We start from the raw sequence: 23,887 nt of genomic DNA, 5'->3' as shown, positions 1-23,887 counted from the left end.
ATTCTCAGGGAGTTTACAAGCTAATAGGAAGGACGAAGGCGCATTCATAACTATAAGATAATTCATGAGTGCTATGTAAGTAGTATAAATAATATGACAGAGAAGGTTTTTCTCATTTTAAATCAGGTCATGGAGTAAGTGGAAGCCATATATATACTTCAGTTAATAAATCTTTGTTCCTTTTTATTAAAAAAAAATTTCCCCAGGGAGAAAAACTTAAACAGGCTTTCACACATAATTGAACTTTAACAGGAGATAAGTTTTGTTGTTTTAAAAGTGTTCTGAAAAAAAACCAAAAACAAATAAATGTGTTCTGTACTGGAAGTATTGGCCTTTTTAGAAACTTTTTAAAAGTTGAAAACAAACATTTTAAACTATAAGCTCATTTGGAAGACAGTCTGTTTCAGACAGAGAGTCATCTGGGACCTAATTCTGCCTATGATGGTTGCCTAAGAAACAAAGGATTCCACATAAATCTGCTACAGTGCTAAGGGCGAGCTCACTTCTCATTATAAAGGACAGCACAATGTTTCATGAATCCTGGGGACATCACACCACTGTGTAATTAACTGCTCCGTTTCAGCTGCCACGTCAATGAAGGTACAGGGTTGCTAGGAGAATACAGGGAAGGACTGTCTCTTTCTCTCTCCCCTCCTTCACTGGGACCTCCATTCCTCTTAGGGCTGAGGCGGGAGAAATCAAGGGAAGCATGCATACTTCCAGAAGGGACTCATGTTACACGTCACAGCAGAGGCAGCCGAAGGAACACCAACCAACCCATTAACTGATGAGTTGTGAGTAGACCCTTAAGTCCTTCTTGCTAGATAAAAACACAAAAGCAAGGGTTTTGGATAGCAAATGCTTTAAGGTTCCAAAACCTGGAAGTCATGAACGTGCCTGAAAAAGAACCTTTGACTTCAAGTAAAGGATTCAAAGCATTTGGAAAGGACAAGCTTAGGTTAAGATTAAGTAGCAAGTGATAGAACTGAGGATTCATGAGACTTCTAATAAACTGTAATGAGCCACTTTTAAAGAAATATTTATTGATTTATTTGGTTGCGCCGGGTCTTAGTTGCGGCAGGCGGGCTCCTTAGTTGTGTCATGCAAACTCTTAGTTGCGGCATGCATGTGGGATCTAGTTCCCTGACCAGGGAACCAACCCCGGGCCCCCTGCCTTGGGAGCACGGAGTCTCATCTACTGCGCCACCAGCGAAGTCCCTGTAATTAGTCATTTGTTTTCTTTTTAACCATTCCTTTGAAGAATTGTGTACTTCACCTTTATGACTAAAATTTTAATAAGATTTTGTTGTTGTTGTTGTGAAAGTGACAGGTAAAACATGCTGATTTTTCTCCAGATTTGATCACACCTGCCAAACCCTACTTGAGTAAATGCCTGGGCACTATGTATGTGGGGCAACTCACCTCAATTTCAGGCAATAAACTAAGAGGGAACAAACTGCTGCTTGCAAGTTAAACTCATATGAAGTGGCAGAAATAGTTCTACCTTTCTCTCCACCTCTCTATTTTTATATAAAATATGCACACATATTCTCTTCCCCTCAATCTCAAAAAATCTTTTTTAAATATTAAAATAGTATAAAGGGGGAAGTGATGGGTAAAAGCGCAGGGGTAGAAGATAGAGGTTAAATGCTTATTAAGAGATACATAGTCAAACTTAGAGTTGTATCAAAGCTCTTTTAACCTCAGCTGATTCATTTGACTGTTCCTGTTCAATTTGCTAAAATAACGGTGAGGCTGTATAGATGTTAATAGCCACTTGTAATTATTCCACTATTGCAGGTTTTTGACATTACAGATATGTGTGAGTCATGCCAGAACAAGAAGAGGCGAGTTAAGACAGTGACTGAAAGACAGCCAAAGGGAGACAGAAAGCGATTCCACCAGGGGCGAAGGAGACTGGGATCCATGTACTAGTGGGAGCTCATTCAGCTAGCATCCAACGATCAATATGCAACCTGCACTGCGCCCTGGGTGGCGCGAGGCAGAACCAGGAGAGCAGGAAGGGGAACGAGGCCTGACTCCTGCCCTCCATCAACAACACAAAGCAAGACATCTTCTCCCCTGTTCCACCTGCAACCCCGCTGCTGGGCTGCAGGTGATAGGTCTTCTCTTGCCCACCTGAGCCTAACTGCCCTTACCCTTCAGAATGCACTTTTTTTTTTGGGCTGCGCCGTGCAGCTTGGGGAATCTTAGTTCCCCGAGCAGGGATCGAACCCGTGCCCCCTGCAGTGGAAGCGCAGAGTCTTAGCTACTGGACCGCCAGGGAAGCCCCCAGAATGCCCTCTTGATTGTCCAGGTGACTTAATTTCACTTGAATAAGAATGTGGGGGGCAGGGGTGATATTATGGCTCAAAACACTGATTAACCAAACTGGGTCAGGAGGGACTGGCTTGTGAAAATGTCCCTGGACTTTCAGGTCAATGGGTCACTTTGAGATATCTGATGAAACCTACAGACAACCCACCCCCTCTTCCTTTTATCCCCCCGGACTCATCCATACAGTTTTACATGATTTTGTGGGTTTCATGATCCCCTAAAGTCCATCCATGGACTCTGAAATGAAGAATTCCTGCTCTAAAAGTTCCTGCGGGAAGTTGGTACCAAAGTGGCCAATGAAGAATGACAGGCACTGCAGGGGTTGGACTGAGCAAAGGAAATGTAACAGCAACAGCGGCCACATTAGATGCACATCCAAGCCCTTGGGCACGTTTTGCGTTTGGGGCTGAAAAGAGCCAGAAAAGATGTATTTTTGACAAATGCTCCCTTGGAGCACAGGCTCCATGTGGTGCCACCTCTGCAGTGGGAGGTGACGGCGTCTGAGTCAGAGCACGAGGGATGGAGCTCTGCTTCTTGAGGCCATGAAGGAGGGAGATGTGGCCTTTTGAGGTTGGGTATTGGAAACACAGTTTGGGATCCTAAGAGTCATCAAGGCAGGGAGAGGGATGGCTAAGAGGAAGGCTACAGGACCACCACAATTATTCTGACAAAGGGCCAGATATCTCAGCCTGCTGGCTTCACCGTGTCTACCCGGCCTGGGGTGAAGCAGGTAGAAGGGCCCAGTGATTTGATCTCTGTCCAGACTCCTCTGCAGCCTTCCTTTGCAGGGAAGGGGGAGTGCACATCTGAACACGAAGTTTGTTGCAAGCCTTACCTTGGGTATCTTTCTCTTCTTCCTGCCGTTCTGTGGGTCTCCGAGGTTAAAGAAAGTGTCATCAGGGCTGCTGGGGGTAGAGGGAGGGCTGATTTTAGAAGGGGACCCAGTGCCATCCCGACTCAGCTTCCTAGTGTCCAGCAGTTTGAAGCTCCTCCTCTCTGAATTTTGCCGGAAAAAAGCAGGTTTGGACAAGGACTGCTGTGAGGGGAGAGGAAAAAAGAAGAGTAAATAAATACAAAGGGACTAAATGAGCGGTAACTGGTGGTGGCAGTGATGGAGACCAAGAAGATCAAGAAGGGAAGCTGGTCTACATTCCCAAGGGTATGTTGAGTTTGCCTACGCTATTATTAAGTGCTCAATAAACACATCATTCAATTATGGAAAATGAGCATGATAAAGGATGCAAGTCTAATCCAGTCTCTCTTTTTAGACAAGTGGGAACTCACCTGGCTCAATCCCTTACTTTACAAATGAGGCTTTCTGATACAATGCACTGGGAGTTACAAGACCTAAGCATAGCTTTGTCCCTGCCACTGGTAAGCTGAGTGCCTTCTATACAAGGAATTTCACTTCTCTGGGCCTCAGTGTCTTATTTCTAAAAATGAGCTGCTTTAAGGTCAAAAGGCAAACAAAAAACCAATTTAAAAAATTTGTGACTTATAGAACTCATATTTTTAATACATGCTACATATTAATGAGAAGAAGACTAACAACTCAGAAGAAAAACAGGCAAAAGATGAGAATCAAAAGTTTACAGGAAAGGAAATATAATAACTTTTATATATATAAAAGATTCTTAGCTTCACTCAATCAGAAAAAAAACCATTAAAACTCCACTGAAGAAACATTTAAAAAAAAATTTTTATTGGAGTATAGTTGATTTACACTGTTGTGTTAGCTTCTGCTGTACAGCAAAGTGAATCAGTTATACATATACATATATCCATTCTTTTTTAGATTATTTTCCCATATAGGTCTCATTATACAGTATTGAGTAGAGTTCCCTGTGCTATACAGTAGGTCCTTATTAGTTATCTATTTTATATATACTAGTGTGTATACGTTAATCCTAATCTCCCAATTTATCCCTACCCCCCAACCCCCCTGGTAACCATAAGATTGTTTTCTACATCTGTGACTCTATTTCTGTTTTGTAAATAAGTTCATTTGTACCTTTTTTTTTTAGATTCCACATATAAGCAATATTATATGATAACTGTCTTTCTCTGACTTACTTCACTCAGTATGACAATCTCTAGGTCTATCCATGTTGCTGCAAATGGCATTATTTCCTTCTTCTTTATGGCTAAGTAAAATTCCACTGTATATATGTACCACATCTTCTTTTTTTTAATTAATTAATTAATTATTTATTTTTGGCTGCGTTGGGTCTTCATTGCAGTGCGCGGTCTTCTCATTGTGGTGGCTTCTCTTGTTGCGGAGCATGGGCTCTAGGCACGCAGGCTTTAGTAGTTGCGGCACGCAGGCTCAGTAGTTGTGGCTTGTGGGCTCTAGAGCGCAGGCTCAGTAGTTGTGGCGCACGGGCTTAGTTGCTCTGCGGCATGTGGGATATTCCCGGACCAGGGCTCAAACCCGTGTCCCCTGCACTGGCAGGCGGATTCTCGACCACTGCACCACCAGGGAAGCCCTCATTAGCTTCTTAACGGATAAAAACGCTTAGTGGGCTGTCGAGGAGAGCATTATCATGTATAACAAGCACAATCTGAGAACAGGAATAGAGGCGAGGAAGAGCAAATAAAACCAAGAGAATCTTCAGGGTTTACAGCCAGTGCAGTGAAACAGATGGAAAGATGGTCAACAATGAAGACAGAATTGTCTGTAGAAGGCCTTTGAAAGTGAGGATATGAAGCCAGCAGGGATCAGCAAGGTTTTTCTAAAAGGCCAGACAGTAAATATTTTAGGCTTTGTGGCCTACACTGTCTCTGTCACAACTACTCAGTGCTGCCACTGTAGTGCAAAAACAGCCATAGACAATATGTAAACAAATGAGCTTGGCTGTGTTCCAATAAAACTTTATTTACAAAATCAGGCAACCATCAGCAATTTGCCAAACTTGAACTATAGTATAAAAGGAAAGTCACTACAGGACCCTAGGAATGACTGTGTCAGACTATGGTCCAGAGAAGATCCCAGCTTTTGATCAGAGCACCTCAGACCAACAAGCCCTGATGATAGCACACCCATCCTGTGGTGTCTCTATGTAGTAATCTCTATGGAGGGGCCTAGCTCTGCTGCAGAGGCCCCCAGAGGCTCCCTAACCTTAGAAATATTCGATTCACAATGGACTCAACCAAAGATCTGTAGTGTCCAAAAGGGAAAGGCAGACAAGAACCCTCTGTTGAAACCTCTTATTTCAGGAGACAGTACGATGGGCCCTGGCCAGGGAGCATTCACTGGGAGGAGGGGGCGACAAGGAAGCTACGTGCCTTGTGCCTTGAAGAGCGAGCTGACCTGGACTCAGCCAGAGTTCATTCACCCTTCTTGTCTGTGAATGGTGGCTGATGGCTTCACTCCTTCCAGTCCTCGAGTGTCCCTGTCTTACTGCCTCAGGAGACTGACAGCAGGAGACTGAAAGGGTCCTTGATATAAAACATCCCATCTCCTCTTTCACCTATCTCAACCTGACTCCTACTCTCTTCTACAGAGGCCTCCCCCAGGAAGTACTCAGATGCCATTCGCACACACATACACATATGCCCACAGGTACACATATTCACATGAATACATAGAAGCTCCCTTAACTATACATACATAGAAATACACAGGAAAGCATACACACACGTTCCAACAATTGGGACATTACACTAATGTAAAGTAATGGCATTACATTAAATGATGGCATACCATGCAGGCAATACAAATTGTTTTTAAAAAGAAAGTAATGACATGGGGAAACACTCATAATAAATGTAAAAGAGCAGCAAAAATGTATATACAATATCATCCCAAATCTTTTTTTATGTACACACACACACACACACACATACATGCACAGTGTGACATGGTCTGGATGGAAGTAAACCAAAGTGTTAACAGTGGTTTTCTCTGGGTGTTGGGATTACATGCAATTTATAAAAATACTTTAAAAACACACACACATACACACGTAATAACAACCTATTATAGAAAAAAATATAGGTGAGTACAAAGAAAAAATAAAAATTCCCGGGCTTCCCTGGTGGTGCAGCGGTTAAGAATCCGCCCGGCAATGCAGGGGACACGGGCTCGAGCCCTGGTCCGGGAAGATCCCACATGCCGCGGAGCAACAAAGCCCGTGCAGCACAACTACTGAGCCAGCGCACCACAAGTACTGAAGCCCGCGTGCCTAGAGCCCGTGCTCTGTAACAAGAGAAGCCACTGCAATAAGAAGCCCACACACCACAGCGAAGAGTAGCCCCCGCTCACCGCAACTAGAGAAAGCCCGTGCTCAGCAACAAAGGCCCAACACAGCCAAAAATAAATAAAATAAAATAAATAAATTAAAAAAAAAAAAAATTCCCAATTACAGATGAGTTTTTTTAAAATTACACTTCTTGGTATTTAAAAAGAATTTTATAATGAGAATGTTCTGTTTTTAGAAAATGAGGTTATTTTATAAAGAACACATATTGAGGGACTTCCCTGGTGGTGCAGTGGATAAGAGTCCACACTCCCAATGCAGGGGACCTGGGTTTGATCCCTGATCAGGGAACTAGATCCCACATACATGCTGCAACTGAGTTCACATGCAGCAACTAAGGAGCTGGAGAGCTGCAACTAAGGAGCCTGGGAGCCACAACTAAGGAGCCCACGTGTTGCAACTAAGACCTGGTGCCACCAAATTTAATTAAAAAACACACATATTGAAAAGCATAATTCTTTTCTTTAAATTAAAAAAAATTTTTTTAATGTATTTACTTATTTATTTGGCCGCTCCGGGTCTCAGTTGTAGTATATGGGCTCTTAGTTGCAGTATGTGGGATCTAGTTTCCTGACTAGGGATCGAACCCAGACCCCCTGCATTCGGAGTGCAGAGTCTTAGCCACTGGACCACCAGGGAAGTCCCTGAAAAGCATAATTCTATCTATTTAGCAAACACACATAAATAGTAGTTATGTTGCAGGCACTAATCTAAGTGGTTTACAAGAATTAATTTGACTAATCTTCGTAAGACCCCCTAAGAGGAGTGTACAATTATCATTCCATATTTTTACCAATGACATACAGATGTATAGAGATAAGATTATTTGTCCAAAGCCACAGAACTAGCAAGTGGTCTAGGTAAGTTTTGAATGGAGGCAGTCAGGCTTCAGAACCTGCACACCTGACCAGATACGGTCTCTACGTAGCCGCAGCTAAGTAACAGATGATTTGTTGGTGGCAGATGGTGTGGGTGAGCTACCCAGGCAACCAGAGAATGCCAGTTAGTGACTTTTCCCACTTAGGTGTCAATATATAAGAAAGAGTATCTCATATTAGCCTAGATTTCCTTTATTACAAAAAATAGTTCCTACCATATTCACTGTGCTATTCTACGTGTGGGAATGGTGGGTGACACATAGCAAGAAAAGAAAATGGCCCCTTCTCAGGAGCTTGCATTGTGTGTTTGTAAGTGTCAGCATCTGCCCCCAGCTGCACGTCTCTCCTTGCTGAGGAAAATCTGTCCAGTTGACCCTTACTTCTCTACTGGGACTAGGCACAATCTAATTAAATAAAAATCCTCAAAGATGTCTTAGGACTTTTCTGTGCCTGGTAGAGGAGGTTGTCACGGAAAGACGGCTTCAGTAAGTTCTCAGTCCCAGATGCAGCCCAGATGTGGCAGATGCTCCATGAATATTGATGAGCTAAATGGAGGAGGTGGAGAAGTCTGCAGCTGTCCCCCAGAACGGGGACACAAACCAGACACCCAGATGTAGGAAGGCAGAGAACTGAGCATGACACAGAGTCTTGCTAATGACTTGCAAAGGCCCAAAATGCTTGCAAGCATCTGTGGCAATCGGACATGTGCATTGGGCAACTGGATTCTCTTTCTGCAGGATAGCTGCCTCTGGATTTCAAGTTCTCATTGACATGATTACCTACTGTGTTTTACTGTTTTGGGGACAGGGGACCTAGGTTTTCTCTAGCCTGGCAGGAAGGGGAAGAAAAGGGTTGCTAAGCCTTTATTTTCTGGTACGAGGGAGGAGTACCCAGTCCTGCAGGCAGAGCTGCTTTGGGCAGATGTTTTCCATTGTTCCTAAGACGCCATGCAGTTCACTCCCTGCATGAAGTGGGGTAGAACTGAGTAAGACACGAAGGGGGCAGGCTGGGTATGACAGGCTTCTTCTTCTTGTTTTAAATTTTTATTGGAGTATAGTTGATTTACACTGTTGTGTTAAGTTTCTGCTGTAGAGCAAAGTGATTCAGTTATACATATACACGTATCCACTCTTTATTAGATTCTTTTCCCATATAGGTCATTACAGAGTACTGAGTAGAATTCCCTGGGCTATATACAGTAGGTCCTTATTAGTTATGTATTTTATATATAGTAGTGTGCATATGTCAATCCTAACCTCCCAATTTATCCCTACCCCCCACCTTTCCCCCTGGTAACCATAAAATTATTTTCTACATCTGTGACTCTATTTGTTTTGTAAATAAGTTCATTTGTTCCATTTTTTTTTAGATTCCACATAAAAGTGATATCATATGATATTTATCTTTCTCTGTCTGACTTATTTCCCTCAGTATGACAATCTCTAGGTGCATCCATATCGCTGCAAATGGCATTATTTTGTTCTTTTTTATGGCTGAGTAATATTCCATTGCATGTATGTACCACATCTTCCTTATCCATTCCTCTGTTGATGGGCATTTAGGTTGCTCCCATGTCCTGGCTATTGTAAATAGTGCTGCAGTGAACATTGGGGTGCATGCATCTTTTCAAATTATGGTTTTCTCCAGGTATATTCCCAGGAGTGGGGTTGCTGGATCATATGATAGCTCTATTTTTAGTTTTTTAAGGAACCACTGTACTGTTTTCCACAATGGTTGTAACAATTTACATTCCCACCAACAGAGTATAGGAGGGTTCCCTTTTCTCCATACCCTCTCCAGCATTTATTGTTTGTAGACATTTCTCCAAAGAAGACCTACAGATGGCCAAGCGGCACATGAAAAGATGCTCAACATCACTAATCATCAGAGAAATGAAAATCAAAACTACAATGAGGTATCACCTCACACTGGTCAGAATGGACATCATCGAAAAGTCTACAGACAGCCTTCTTCTTCTAAGCCAGACTTATCCACTGTGGGAAATGAAGGATTCCCTAAATGTTGAAGACATCCACATTCCAATGAAAATACAAACAACACATTTCAAAGGCAAGTAGAAACTATTTGCTAATTATTGGTTGTCATGGATTATTCATGATGACACTCTTTTCCATAGGAGGAGAAAGCAGCAGTTAATTGGTTTTGGCAAGTATTGCAGCAATCGACTTGGGTGGGTAAGATCCACCCTTCATGAAAGGTTCTACCTTCCACCCTCTTGAAGAAGATTCCCTTTGTGACTATCATGTCTCATGTGTATACCCCCGCCCGCCAGCAAATCCTGACCTCGAGTGGAGCCCAGAGAGGAAGATGGCTTCTTTTCTTAGGCTGGAAACAGATCCTTTCAATGGGGTTTAAACGGACACTTGCAGCCTGGATTTGGTCTTCCTTTATTTAGTTTCTTCAACAACTAAACCATTGTATAACAACTACTTATGGGAGACACAAAGAAACCAAATATATACTTTCTGACCTTGAAGAATTTACAATCTAGTTGGAGAGATGTTTTTAAGATATTTTACAGGACCTAAATCAGAATTCAAATCATGAAAGTAAGAGATATCATAAGACAGTATATACAGTGTGGTGTGAAATGAATGCTTAGCCCACTGAGTGTTACAGGCAAGCAGAGGGGGAACAAGTCCCAGGGACTGGGACGCCCTGGAACCTTCCTGAAGGAGGCATGATTGAACTGGGCCTTAAAGGATGGGAAGGGAGAGGTCCAGGCAAGAGCCAAGGGCAGAGGTAGAAATGACCTAGCACAGGGGTGGGCAAAGTATGGCCTATGGGCCACATCTGGCCCGCCACCTGTTTTTTTTTTGGTTTTGTTTTTTTTTTTTTTAAATATGTATTTATTTTAAAATCTAAGACGTGGGAAAGAGCATTTATTTATTTATTTATTTTTGGCTGAGTTGGGTCTTCGTTGCTGCACGCGGGCTTTCTCTAGTTCTGGCGAGCAGGGGCTACTCTTCGTTACGTTGCGCGGGCTTCTCATTGCAGTGGTTTCTCTTGTTGCAGAGCACGGGCTCTGGGCACGCGGGCTTCAGAAATTGTGGCCCGCGGGCTCCAGAGCGCAGGCTCAGTAGTTGTGGCCCACGGGCTTAGCTGCTCCGCGGCATATGGGATCTTCCCGGACTAGGGCTCGAACCCGTGTCCCCTGCATTGGTAGGTGGATTCTTAACCACTGTGCCACCAGGGAAGCCCTCGCCACCTGTTTTTGTATAGGCCATGAACCAAGAATATTTTCACTTTTAAATGGCTAAAAAAAAAAAAAAGATTTCATGACACATGAAAATTATATAAAATCCAATTTCAGTGTCCATAAATAAAGTTTTACTGAAACACAGCTTCACTTACTGGTTTGTATATAGTCTGTGGCTTCTCTGCACTGCAACGGCAGCGCTGAGTAGTTACAACAGAGATCATATATCATCATATATAACCAGATCTCTGGTTCTTTAGAGAAAAAGTTTGCTGATCCTGGGGCTACAGTATCAGAGGGGCAGTTAGTAGGCTTTGGCTGGAGAGAAGATTTTGCACGTAGAAACTGCGGGAAATGGTAACCGGGGATCAATTATGAAGGAAGTTTAATGCTATGCTAAAGAATATGAATTCATACTAATCTGTTCTCTGTTCCTACAATTTTGTCCTTTCAAAAATATTATATAAACGGAGTCATGTAGCATGTAACCCTATAGGAGTGGCTTTTTTCACTTGCCATCATTCTCTGGAGATTTATCCAGGTTGTTGTATACATCAATAGCTTATTCCTTTTTATTGATGAATAGTATTCTACCATATGAATGTACTATACTATATGTAACCGTTCACCCACTGAAGGATATTGGGGCTGTTTCCAGTTGGGACCATTATAAATAAAACTACATGTGCCAAAAAAAAAAAAAGAATATGAACTCAGTTCTGTAGGCAATGTGTTGAAGTTATCATGTATGTGAATATAGTAATATTATCTGTATGCACATAGTACAAAACTGCAAAAGGTTCAAAAAGATATTCTGTGAAAATGTCAGTCTTCTTTCCTGACCTCCAGATACTCAGACACTCAGACAACTCCACAGAGGTACCCACTTACTCATTCTTAGGGACCCTTACAGAGATATTCTTGTACATTCACAAACATATATGAGTTTGTTTTATGTCAGGACATTCTTCTTTATAGCTGTATAACATGGATGTACTATCTTATTTACTCAGCTGGGGAGAATTCTGACCTAGAAGCTAAAATGATACTTTAGAAAGCCTTGTTGAGCAGAGGGGTTCCAAGAGAACTAGAGGCAGGCTGCCGATGTGTAAATCCAGGAGCCTGGCAGTGAGGGTGGCCTGGCATTCCAGTGTAACCCAGAACTCCAGCCTGCTCAAGGCCATGGTGCTGGGGACCCCTCTCCCCCACTGCTCCTCTGGGGGCTCATACCTTGGTGGGTGTGTCAGGGATGGAAGAGGCGGGAGAACCCGGAAAGTTCAAGACACACTTCTTCCCGAGGCATCGACCATGTAACTCAACGTCCTCATAAGGGTTTTCCTTCATTGGTGGATCTGCAGTCAAAGGCAACGGATTAGGAACTGGGAACACTAAGGAAGTTCTCCTTATCAGATCTCGACCCGACACCTTATCAGGTCTCTCCTTGTGGGGATGTCTGTTGTCTTGCTATCCATTTAGCCTTCCTCTTGGTAACAGACCTTGGTTTTCACCGGGGTAACTCCCTGACTCCCCATTGTTAGAAATGTGAGATTAACTCCGCTCCCAGTTTCAGGGTTTACGCCGATCTGAGTATCCCGGATCCCCGCCTCAGTGACCAGCTCTGCGAAGGGCTCATATTCCAAGCCTAAGCCGGCTGCTGCACGGCATTCCTGGGCTCTGAAGGTGAACAAGGGACCGAAATCAGTCTAATCAGACTGAACCTCAGGCTGTTTGCTGGGACTGGCAGGACACAGGCTTTCCTTTCTCGCTGCAAGGCACAGATTCTGGGGAGCTAATGGCAGCCATCATGGGGATCGTGGGAAACCTGCTGAGAATGCAGCTAACATGAGAGATAAGAAATGAGGAAGAAAAAGCCAGTTCTGGTCACATGAATCAACAAACTCCCTTTGTTGTTTCAGCTGGGTTTTCTGTTCCTTGTAACTGAAAGCTTCTCTGTCAGGTACACACTGCTAAGAGAAGTCTAAATCTCATACCCACTTTGGATTTGGGAAGCCTACTGCTTTGGCAGGAACCCTTCTCTGGCAGCTTGGACATAGCAATTCAAATAGCTCGGCTTAGTATACGCCCTTCCTTAAGTCTCATGTTTCCTCCTACCATGGAGTTTCTTCTAGTGTTGAAGACTGCATGCATGTAAGTACATGTATATCTGCCTGCTCTGCCCCTTGCATAGGGACACAGAAGGGTTTCTTCCTCGCTCATTTCCTCCCCCACTGCCGCCCTCAACATATGCAGACATGGTCTGAGTTTACACCTTACTGAAACTGTGATCCTCCGTGGAGATTATTTAACTCACCAAATCTAAATGCACAAAAGCTCTGTGAATCTGAGTCCCATTTTGGAATCAGAGAATTCTTTAGAGCAAAGCCAAAGTTAGTTTTTAAATAGAAGACATTCATTTCAGTCTGAATTGTGATGCCGTTACCGCCACATTCCTACAGTTTTGGAAAGAGTACGGTGGTCTTTGGTTTTCTTTCATTCAGTAATCCCTACAATTCACTGAGAGTCTGTTATAAACCAGGTGTTTTACATACCATTTTCTTCAGCCCTCAAACAACCCTGTAAGGTAGCTGTCATCCTCCTTAGTACAGAGGTGAGAGAATTGAAGTTCAGAGAGGTTAAGTCACCAGCTCAATGTCACACAGCTAACAAGTAGCAGAGCCAAGACTCAGTCATGGATATTGAGGCTCCAGGTCTCGCGTGTTCCCCGCTGTATCACGCTGCCTCCTTGGCCGTTCATCGCCAGCCCTTCCTCCCCACTCCAGCCCACTTTTCTCTCACGTATTTCACCATGGGTCACTCTTCCACCCACCTACCCGATCTCTCATTCATTTGAGTACATGTTTGTCTTTGAGTGTGACTCTGTGTGTGTGTGTGTGTGTGTGTGTATTTCAAGCAGCCAGCCCCATTTCCTCCCTCTTCCTTCTCATAGACAGACTCACTCAAACATTTGGGCCTCTTACCTAGAATGTCCTCATAGACGTTCTCCTCCGATAAAGTGCGTGTGAGCCCCAGCTTCGTCTGTGCGCACCAGTCAACCCTGCTGTTCTCAGAGGAAGACTGCAGTAAGTCTTCAAACTCATAGGACTTTCTGGGTTGTACAAGGTGGGAGGAAAAAAAACCGAGAACTCAAATCAAATGAGGCTGGTTCAGAGAATACACGCCAAAATGTTTTTTTTTTTCTTGCAAAGATTTCCAATACTTAAATCAACTCTGTTTTTTATAAGAAAGTGTGAAAATCCTCAAATATGAGATGTGGTTTTTACTTGTGAGAATGTTTATGCTATTATGCCAGCTAAAGATAGTGAAGTATACATATAAAATACAATCCCAACTTTGTAAGCAAACATATACATAGAAGATAAAAGGAAGAGAAGTGAAACATATAGCTTCTATATCAGGGCCGAGGGATGACTGGTGTCTTCTCTTCACTCGTACTTTTCTGGATTTTTCAAATGTTCTACAGTGTTTACAGAGCACACATTAATAAACACAAAGGAGTAGTAATGGCCAGTTCAGAGCAGACCAGAAGCCTGAGCACCTCCCCCTTCTCTCACCCAAGTGGTTATTATCAGAAACCCAAGGGCCAGTTGAGGCACCCCACCCCACCCTGAGATCTGTGCAAATGTGCCTGGGGCTCTGTCTGGGGCCTGGCTCACCACCACCCTCGCCCCATCTTACATCCACACAGGCTGTCCCTGTTCTGCTGGTATTGACTCTACTGTGAAACCTAGCCCCTTCTCCAACTCTCACACACACACACACACACACACACACACACACACACACACGGCCACTCACCTTGAGTTTCTATGATCTTTTGTAACTCTATGGAACATTTGGGAGATCATGAGGTGGGTCATATTATGAAACATACAAAACATCACCCATCTCACAGGTTCACTCCACCTCCCCCCTTTTTCTTCTCTCTCTCCCTATCCTTCTCCAAAGTAACCCACAACTTCTCCCTGTTGGAGCAGAACAGTCCTGCCCACTCAGGCTCCAGAAGCTCACCTTCTCCTACCCCCAAGCAGATTTATCAGGAATTTCTGCTGAACACACCCTGGGCCTTCTGTGAATGGAATTGAGGTGAACATGCAGTCCACCCACGTTAAACAGGGCACATCCCTGAGCTGACTTGGTGCTGGCCCCTCACTGCTTCTGGTACAGGGTCCAGACGCTCACAACCCTCCTCTGGCTCAGGAATCGCCGCTCTTCTCTCTCACTGTGTTCACGTGTGTCTAGCACAGTGTTCTGCGCATGCCAGATGGCACGTTGCAGCTAACCGCTGCGAAATGCAGAGCGCCCTTGTTTCCTCGTCCACGCTTCCAGCCCCGGGAGAAAGTGCCCCTCTGGTGGCGCTAGGATTAAACAAATCTGGACACAGATCCCGAATCCTTCATTCACAAGTCTTTTCAACTTGGATAAACTACCTGAGCTCAAACTCAGTGTCCTGATTTGTAAAATAGTAATTATCTCATAGGACTGTCCATAGAACAGAGGAGGTTTGTAAAGTTCTTGGCACCTAATAAGCCCTCAACAAATGTTAGCTATTATTATCTGTCATGGTGCTCTTAGTTATTTGTGTAGCCAGTGCTTTATATGAACATTTACTGTGTGGGAGGCACTGTGCTCAGGGTTTGAAAAATAAGGACTAAAACAGCCAGAGTCCCTGCCTCAAAGAGCTTACATTCTAGGGAGGAAGACAGATGTTCAACCAGCTCACACACAAATAAACAGAATTATAAACTGGGTTAAGTTCAGTGATGGAAAAGCACAGGTTGCGAGGATATCGAGGAAGGCTCAATGTAGGTTGCGGGATGCATCAAGGGAGGGCCTCTATGAGAAAGTCACTCACTGAAGCTGAGCCTTGAAGGATAAAAAGAACTTAGTCGGGGGAAGAGCATTCCAAAAAGAGGGAAAAGCATGTGGGAAAGTCCTGAGTCTACAGAGAGAGCTCGATGCATTTCAGGAAACGGCAGACAGACAGACAGACAGCATGGCTGGGTTGCAGGGAGCAGGGTGGAGAGTGCCAGGCAATGAGACAGCAGAACCAAGCAGAGGCCATTTGCCTGCTTTCCAAGCTTTGGGGATTTCTTGCATTTTAAATCTTTCCCTCTCCACTAGCTTCTTTCTCTACTCCTTTAAACATGCACAGGTTTCCTCTATCTTAAAAAGCTTTCATTTGGAGCAATGACCTTTGTGGTTCTATTTCTCACCTTCCTTGCCAACACTTTTAACGAGGGGGAGGGGAGGAGGAGGAGCAGAGATTATTCTCTTAGTTTACCATAGTTCACTCGTTTTTCTTTCCCTCACCCTCTCAACCCGTCCGTGTGCATCCCTTTCCTGAAATTCCTCCTAAAGGTCACTAGCGAGTTTCTGGTAGAACCTAACAACTTTCTGGGTCCTTTCATTACAGGACACCACTTGGCTTCTACAGCATAAGGTAGCAGTGCTCAAAGTGCAATCTGTGGGCCAGAGCTGGGGTGCCAACTGTTTCCGGTCCTTGACAAGATAAGTACAGAAATTGAGAGAAAGCGTTTAGAAACTTTTCAAACAATTTAACAGAATGAACTTAAAAAAGAAAACAAGGGCTTCCCTGGTGGCGCAGTGGTTGAGAATCTGCCTGCCAATGCAGGGGACACGGGTTCGAGCCCTGGTCTGGGAAGATCCCACATGCCGCGGAGCAACTGGGCCCGTGAGCCACAACTACTGAGCCTGCGCGTCTGGAGCCTGTGCTCCGCAACAAGAGAGGCCGCGACAGTGAGAGGCCCGCGCACCGCGATGAAGAGTGGCCCCCCGCTCGCCACAACTAGAGAAAGCCCTCGCACAGAAACGAAGACCCAACACAGCCAAAAATAAATTAATTAATTAAAAAAAAAATACCCAAGTCTAGAGAAATAATAAAAAAAAAAAAAAAAAGAAAACAAAAAAACTGAGGTTTGTATACTGACGTTTTTTTTCATTACATTCCTCTGGTAATTCTTTTTTTTATTATATTTTACAAAAGTATTGTTTGGCAAAGGATTGGAAACACCTGCAAACAGGCCCTCCTGACGGTCTGAGGAGGCGGGTGCAGGGCTGCCCTAACTCTACTTGCCCTGTCAGACCACCCCTCCTGGGCTTGCGCTGGCAGCTCTCTACCGCTTCCTCTTTCTGGGCTATAGTGTTTCCCAAGGCTTCACCTCTTTAGGCTCTATACTTTTTTCCTTTTTTTTTTTTTGGCTGCACTGCACGGCTTGCGGGATCTTAGTTCCCCGACCCGGGACTGAACCTGGGCCCACAGCAGTGAAAGTGCCGAGTCCTAACCACTGGACAACCGGGGAATTCATTAGGTTCTATACTTCAATATCTACACAACTGAATTCATCACCCCTTATCTCCACCCCACCCTCATTCCTTTATGAACTTGAACCCCTCATTCCTTTATGAACTTGAATGCGGCACTTAGGACAGGAGCACAAAGATGGGCTTCTAGGCTGGAGCTCTATGGCCTTAAGTCAGGTCACAAGGCTGAAACCGTCACCAGTGCCCCAGGGTTCTGACTTATGAAAAGAAGTTTGTGCCCAAAAAAAGGGATACTAATCCATGAGCCCCTTCTTTCTCCCCTTGAGGTGTCCAGCGGGGAGAGGAAGGACTGAGCTTCAGAGCTCTAGCAGATGGGACCTGGGGGAAAGCAGGTCTGAGCCGTTTTCTCTAAGATGGGAATGGGTTGTGCTGTGACCCCACTCTGAACATTTCCTAGTCCAGTTTCCATTAGCCCAGGCTGGCATCAGCCAGGCAGCTGACTGGGGCTGGAGGTGTGGCCCAGAGCAGAGTGAGGTAACTGGCCTGGAGTGGGCCAGAACTCCTGGGTTTCCCCTGCTGAGCAAACCAAGTTACGTTAGCTAGTCCTCAGCATGTACGCTACATGGTAGGGAAAATACAAACTGTTCAGAGACCACAGAATCATTCATTCAGTACTTACTGTGTACTGACCAAGTGCTTGTCTTGGATCAGCACATTCAAACTTTACAACAACCTTGTGAAAGACTACTATTATTATACACATGTTATGCATGAGAAAACAGGTATAGAGACATAAGGTAAATTGCTCAAAGTCACTTTGGGAGAACCCAGGAAATCTGGTTGGAGATTGGTGCTCTTAAAAAGACAGGCACTGGACTTCCCTGGTGGCGCAGTGGTTAAGAATCCGCCTGCCAATGCAGGGGACACAGGTTCAAGCCTTGGGCGGGGAAGATCCCACATGCCGCGGAGCAACAAAGCCCGTGCGCCACAACTACTGAGCCTGCGCTCTAGAGCTCACGAGCCACAACTACTGAGCCTGTGTGCTACAACTACTGAAGCCCATGTGCCTACAGCCCGTGCTCCGCAACAAGAGAAGCCACTGCAATGAGAAGCCTGTGCGCTGCAACTAGAGAAAGCCTGTGCTCAGCAAGGAAGACCCAATGCAGCCAAAAATACATAAATTAAAAAAAAAAAAAAAGACAGGCATGCCGCAGAGCACGCAAGTAAGGCAAGGCAGGAGGAAAGCTGCAGTCCCAGTCCCCAGACTAAAACAGGTCGGGTTTCCAAAGGTTATTGTTAGGAACTTGAACTATGTTTTTGGTTTTTTTTTTCCGGCTGCGCGGCTTGTGGGATCTTAGTTCCCCAATCAGGGACTGAACCAGGGGCCCTTGGTAGTGAGAGCACGGAGTCCTAACCACTGGACCGCCAGGGAAGTCCCAAACTAATTTTCTCTATAAAACCATATTACACATTACTGAGCATTGCCCAGGCAAGCCCTCTGTTTCCCATCATGTAACTGAACTATACGATGAAGAGATGCTATGAACCCTCACAGGGAAAAGAGCGGACAGGTCGGGAGTCACTTCACTGGGAGCTGAGCAGTTTCTGCCACAATAGCAGGAAGCTCCACTCCCAGCAGCAGAGGGAGAGGGTGGTGGCCACTGCCTGCAGCTAAAGCCTTGACTGCCTGGGATTCCAGCATGACCTTGGCTAAGCTGGGCCTTTTCTTTGATTGCAGAAAGGGGCTGCAGCTGTGCCTTGCTTTGCCATGGAGAGAGCTCTATCATTATTTATTTATTTATTTATTTATTTATTATAAATTTATTTATTTTTGGCTGCATTGGGCCTTCATTGCTGCGCGCGGGCTTTCTCTAGTTGCGTCGAGCGGAGGCTACTCTTCGCTGCGGTGCACAGGTTTCTCATTGCGGTGGTTTCTCTTGTTGCGGAGCACGGGCTCTAGGCGCGCAGGCTTCAGTAGTTGTGGCGTGTGGGTTCTAGAGCACAGGCGCAGTAGTTGTGGTGCACGGGCTCAGCTGCTCCGCGGCACGTGGGATCTTCCCGGACCAGGGATCGAAACCGCGTCCCCTGCATTGGCAGGCGGGTTCTTAACCACTGCGCCAAGAGGGAAGCCCTATCGTTATGTATTTTTTTAATTTTATTTATTTATTTATGGCTGCGTTGGGACTTCGTTGCTGTGCGCGGGCTTTCTCTAGTTGGGGCAAGTGGGGCTACTCTTCATTGCAGTGCGCAGGCTTCTCATTGTGGTGGCTTCTCTTGTTGTGCAGCACAGGCTCTAGGCGTGTGGGCTTTAGTAGTTGTGGCTCGCAGGCTCAGTAGTTGTGGCTCGTGGGCTCTAGAGCGCAGGCTCAGTAGTTGTGGCTCACGGGCTTAGTTGCTCCGTGGCATGTGGGATCTTCCCGGACCAGGGCTCGAACCCGTGTCCCCTGCACTGGAAGGCAGATTCTTAACCACTGCGCCACCAGGGAAGCCCTATCATTATTTATTTTTAAAAATCTCATTTGAGGTACCAGTGAAGCAATATTTGTATAGGTCAAATTTTAAAATAATAAAATTATTATAAAATATTTATGAAATAATATCTGAATAGTTCAAATGTTTTAATAATAAATGCCCTAACAATAAAGATGCTTGTATGCTAAAGGCTCTCCAAGTCCCAGCGGATGGCTCACTTATTTAGAGCATATGTGGCACAATCAAGAATCTGGATGGGCTTCCCTGGTGGTGCAGTGGTTGAGAATCTGCCTGCCAATGCAGGGGACACGGGTTCGAGCCCTGGTCTGGGAAGATCCCACATGCCGCGGAGCAACTGGGCCCGTGAGCCACAGTTGCTGAGCCTGCGCGTCTGGAGCCTGTGCTCCGCAACGGGAGAGGCCACGATAGTGAGAGGCCCGCGCACCACGATGAAGAGTGGCCCCCACTTGCCGCAACTAGAGAAAGCCCTCACACAGAAACGAAGACCCAACACAGCCATAAATAAATAAATAAATAAATAAATAAATAAAATTAAAAAAAAAAAAAAAAAAGAATCTGGATCATCTGTTGGGGTTTGTTAGGATGGGATTAGCCTGCAATCCAAATGGCTGCTGTCAGATACCCTGGGATTTCAAGCTATAGTTTGAATTTTTTTTATGATCCTTCCATATTTCTAAGAACAAGATGCTAAAACAAGATATCAGCTATATTTTGCATATGATTCCCAACACATAAAAGGTACCACCAGTCTAAACAGTATTAGAAAAGCCCACATTTAAAATGTTACAAACTTCCATTAAAAAAAAAAAAGGTGATTAGAGGATGGTTATTCACAGTGCAAAACTCTTATTTAATTTGCAAAAGAATTCATCACAGGATTTCTTAAATAGTAGTTCCATTTCTGTATTAAAATGTTGGGTTTTAGCTGGCTAATTCTTTTTTTTTTTTTAATTAATTATTTATTTATTTATTTATTTATTTATTTTTTGGCTGTGTTGGGTCTTCGTTTCTGTGCGAGGGCTTTCTCTAGTTGTGGCAAGTGGGGACCACTCTTCATCGCGGTGCGCGGGCCTCTCACTATCGCAGCCTCTCTTGTTGCGGAGCACAGGCTCCAGACGCGCAGGCTCAGCAACTGTGGCTCACGGGCCCAGTTGCTCCGCGGCATGTGGGATCTTCCCAGACCAGGGCTCGAACCCGTGTCCCCTGCATTGGCAGGCGGATTCTCAACCACTGCGCCACCAGGGAAGCCCTAGCTGGCTAATTCTTATACAGGAAGCCTGAAAGACCAACTTTAAATCAACATGAAGCTACTGTCCATCCAAGATCAAGAAGAAACCAGAAATCCTTACATGCCCAGCTTCTAGAGGCAGTGGGAAAACAAAATTCCAATCACAAAGTTCGATTTCTCATTGTCCTGTGTTGGTGACATGTTGGCAAGCATTAGCTTTATTAGGTGGTTGGTTCCTCCTCAGCACTATTTCTATAATCTGCATAAATGCCTCCAAGGACTGTAGTCCTTTGGTTCTGAGGCTCAAGTAGGTGATTAGGGTCCCAAAGAGGAGAAATATGATTAAACTAATCATCCAATCATTTAGCTAAGTCTTTTCTATGAAAATATTTTTTAATTGAAAAAAAGGTTTTAATACCGTTATTTACATATTAACTTTGAATGGAAATTTTGAAAGGGTTATTTACATATTAACTTTGAAAGGAAATTTTGAAAGGTTAATGATAACCACATCCAAATTGGCTTCTCTCTCGTTTAAACACTTCCACGTTTGTTCCACATCCAGCTGCATGTTTAATAAGCACCTTCTTAAAGGGTGGAATTGAGCTCACAGCTGGTGATGCACGGGTAAGAAGTCCCTGGGAATGTATTTCCTCGAGGTCCAGTGACTGGGACTCAGCGCTTCCACTGTAGGGGGCACAGGCTGGATCCCTGGCTGGGGAACTAAGACCCGGCAAGCTGTGTGGTGTCCCCCGGCAAAATAGCGTAATTTCAAGTAGCATTTTGAATGTTATTTGTGACTTTTCCATATTTCTGTAAACGAAGTACTAACGTAAGAGCTCATCCCACATCTCCGTTTAGATGACGCACGGGAAGCTCAAAATGAACAGATCCGAAGTTGAACTCATACCACCATTCCCCACTCCCTGACGAGGACCAGCTCCCTCCCCAATGCTGCCATCTCGGCAAAGGCCATCACCACCCGTCCAAGCTTCTACGCCTTAACCCTGGAAGTACTGTGCAGCCTTCCCTCTCCATCACTGCCCACATCTAACCAGTTAACGAGTTCTACCTGCAAAGTATCCCTCGGATCCACCCACTTCTCTCAATCCCCACTGCAGTTATACCACACGGTAACCCCCAAACCTCCTTGATCTCCCTCCCACCTGCCCCGACTACCCACGCAGTCCACTGGTGCCCCTTCCACTCTCCCCGCTGCTGCGGGGTGGGGCAACCTCTTAGAAACGCAAATCGGATTGTGCCTCTCCCCTTCTTAGAAACTTCCAGATGCTTCCCATTCCCCTTCGGTAACAGGCCAAAACCCTCGCCTGGGCTCCAAGGCTCTTGACTCCAGAGGGCTTCTGGGCCCCAGCTCACACTCTTCCTACCCCTCTGGCCCACCCCCTGCCTTTCAGTCCTCCAGCGTGCTAAATTCTTTCTTGCCCCAGGGCCTGTGCTTGTTTGTCCACTCAAACTGCACACCTCCCCATTTCCCAGCCCACCCCCTTGCCTGGGAACCTCAGGCCTTGCATGAGTGTCACTTCCTCTCTGAGCTGGCCCGGTTTCCATGACAGGCTAGCTACCCCTGCTGAACATTCCCACAGCACCACGGGCTTCCTCACGGCCCCGAGAGTGCTTAGTTACATAACCAGTTGTATAGTTCTGACTATTACTAGTACGTAAGTTTCATGAGGGCAGGGTCTGAGTCTGTCTTATTCATTGCTATAGCATAATACTACATAGGTATAGTAAATATTTGTTGGTTGAGTAAGTGAGTGAATATTTTAAAAGCTGGTTTTAATGGCCACCTTTACTGCTTATAATTTATCCCTATTTTGGGGTAAAGAAATATTTTATCTGTATTCTGAGAGCTAATTTTGAGTCGATTGTTTGAACACATTTCCCTCAGAATTATTTTCAGCTGTATTTAAATTTGCTTGGACAGCCTGAGACCCAGCACCCACCTAAAACACCATTCAGATGAGCTAGAAACCAGGGATGCCTTGCTCTGATTCCCTCATTCCCCTCCAGCTGCCACAGACTCTCTTCTTTCCTCCATCCCGGGTGATCAGGGGCAGCTCTTCTCCTTGGGAAGGGCATTCATACCACTGTTACTGACCAGGGTTCTTGGCCTCCTTAATCAATAGAAATTGATCAGAGGCCAGACAAGAAATTCAGGCAAGACTTTACTGGGGCCCCTGCTGCAGCACTGCGGAGCGAGAACAAACAACAGGTTCCCTTGCTTGCTCATTCGCTCAAGGGGCTGCGAGCTGGTTCCTTATACGGGGTGACGGTAGGGGTGTGTCCAGGGGTCGGGCTGGAGGGACGGCTTAGGTGGGTTTCCCACCCCTTAGGTGGTGTTGTATGCAGAGGACATGCGCAGTACCCTACTTTTTCTCCCGACCGCTTGTTTTGCGCCCGGCTCTTCAAAAGTGGCTGTTGGGTTTTTTGGTCTCTTTGTATCTTTTGTCCAGAATTTGCCCCAACTGCACATGGACGCAGTTATTTTTAGTCCCTTATAGTTTCTTTGTATTTTGCTGCTCAAGGAGATGTTTGTCCGGGTGCAAGCATTGCAGCACTGCAGCAAAGAGTCCCAGGTCCCAGCCTGTCCCACCACCAGGTGATCAGAGTAGGGGGCTAAATGAGAGAATGTTTACGTCAGCTCTTAGCTCTCACTCCGCTACCGGGTATCTCCTCTGTCGAGAGCTATGACTACGCATGTTGGGTTTCCACTTATCTCTATCCTGGATGCAAAAATAGAAATGTCAGAAGAAAAACTATCCTTAGGCACCATTGTACCTAAAATCCAACCATTTCCACCTTCTCATGAGAAATAAGACATGACAATCACTATTCTAACGTAGAATGACAACCACCCTCTCTACTCTCATCTCTTTGTCTTCCAATGCAACTACTATCGAAATAAATGAATTTACAGAGTCAAGCTTCTCAGCCGCTTTCAAAGTTACTTTTGCTCTAAATCTCAAATTAATCAAACAATTTGCCCCTTTGAAGATGTTAAACATTCAGTTTTTAGACATGGTAGTTAGAGTTGCCTCATGGATGACATGGTGACTGAGACAGACTCATAGTGACGGAGACAGACCACAGCGTGGCTGGTACACTAACTTTAACGACTAAACCCATGATAGCTGAGGGCTGCTACCCA

At 45.0% G+C, this 23,887-nt stretch overlaps 1 protein-coding gene and 1 non-coding gene across 3 annotated transcripts in view; both read right to left on the bottom strand.

Moving 5' to 3' along the window:
• DENND2A (DENN domain containing 2A) overlaps positions 1 to 23,887 on the bottom strand; it is a 100,771-nt gene that overhangs the window by 40,075 nt on the left and 36,809 nt on the right. For both annotated transcript variants that reach the window (XM_059933221.1, XM_059933220.1), the window contains exons 3-5: positions 13,673 to 13,800; positions 11,925 to 12,046; positions 3,173 to 3,373 (exon numbers count right to left, since the gene is read on the bottom strand). In XM_059933221.1, coding sequence (XP_059789204.1) covers positions 3,173 to 3,373; positions 11,925 to 12,046; positions 13,673 to 13,800 — 451 coding nt within the window. The remainder of the gene's footprint in view (positions 1 to 3,172; positions 3,374 to 11,924; positions 12,047 to 13,672; positions 13,801 to 23,887) is intronic.
• Positions 7,163 to 7,235, bottom strand: TRNAR-CCG (transfer RNA arginine (anticodon CCG)). Its single transcript has one exon. It is a non-coding gene; the product is annotated as a tRNA-Arg (tRNA).

This window comes from Balaenoptera ricei, chromosome 9, assembly GCF_028023285.1.
Source record: "Balaenoptera ricei isolate mBalRic1 chromosome 9, mBalRic1.hap2, whole genome shotgun sequence".
Taxonomy (NCBI): Eukaryota; Metazoa; Chordata; class Mammalia; order Artiodactyla; family Balaenopteridae; genus Balaenoptera; species Balaenoptera ricei.
The sequence above is the reverse complement of the archived record's forward strand: the minus strand, read 5'-3'. Positions and strand labels throughout refer to the sequence as shown.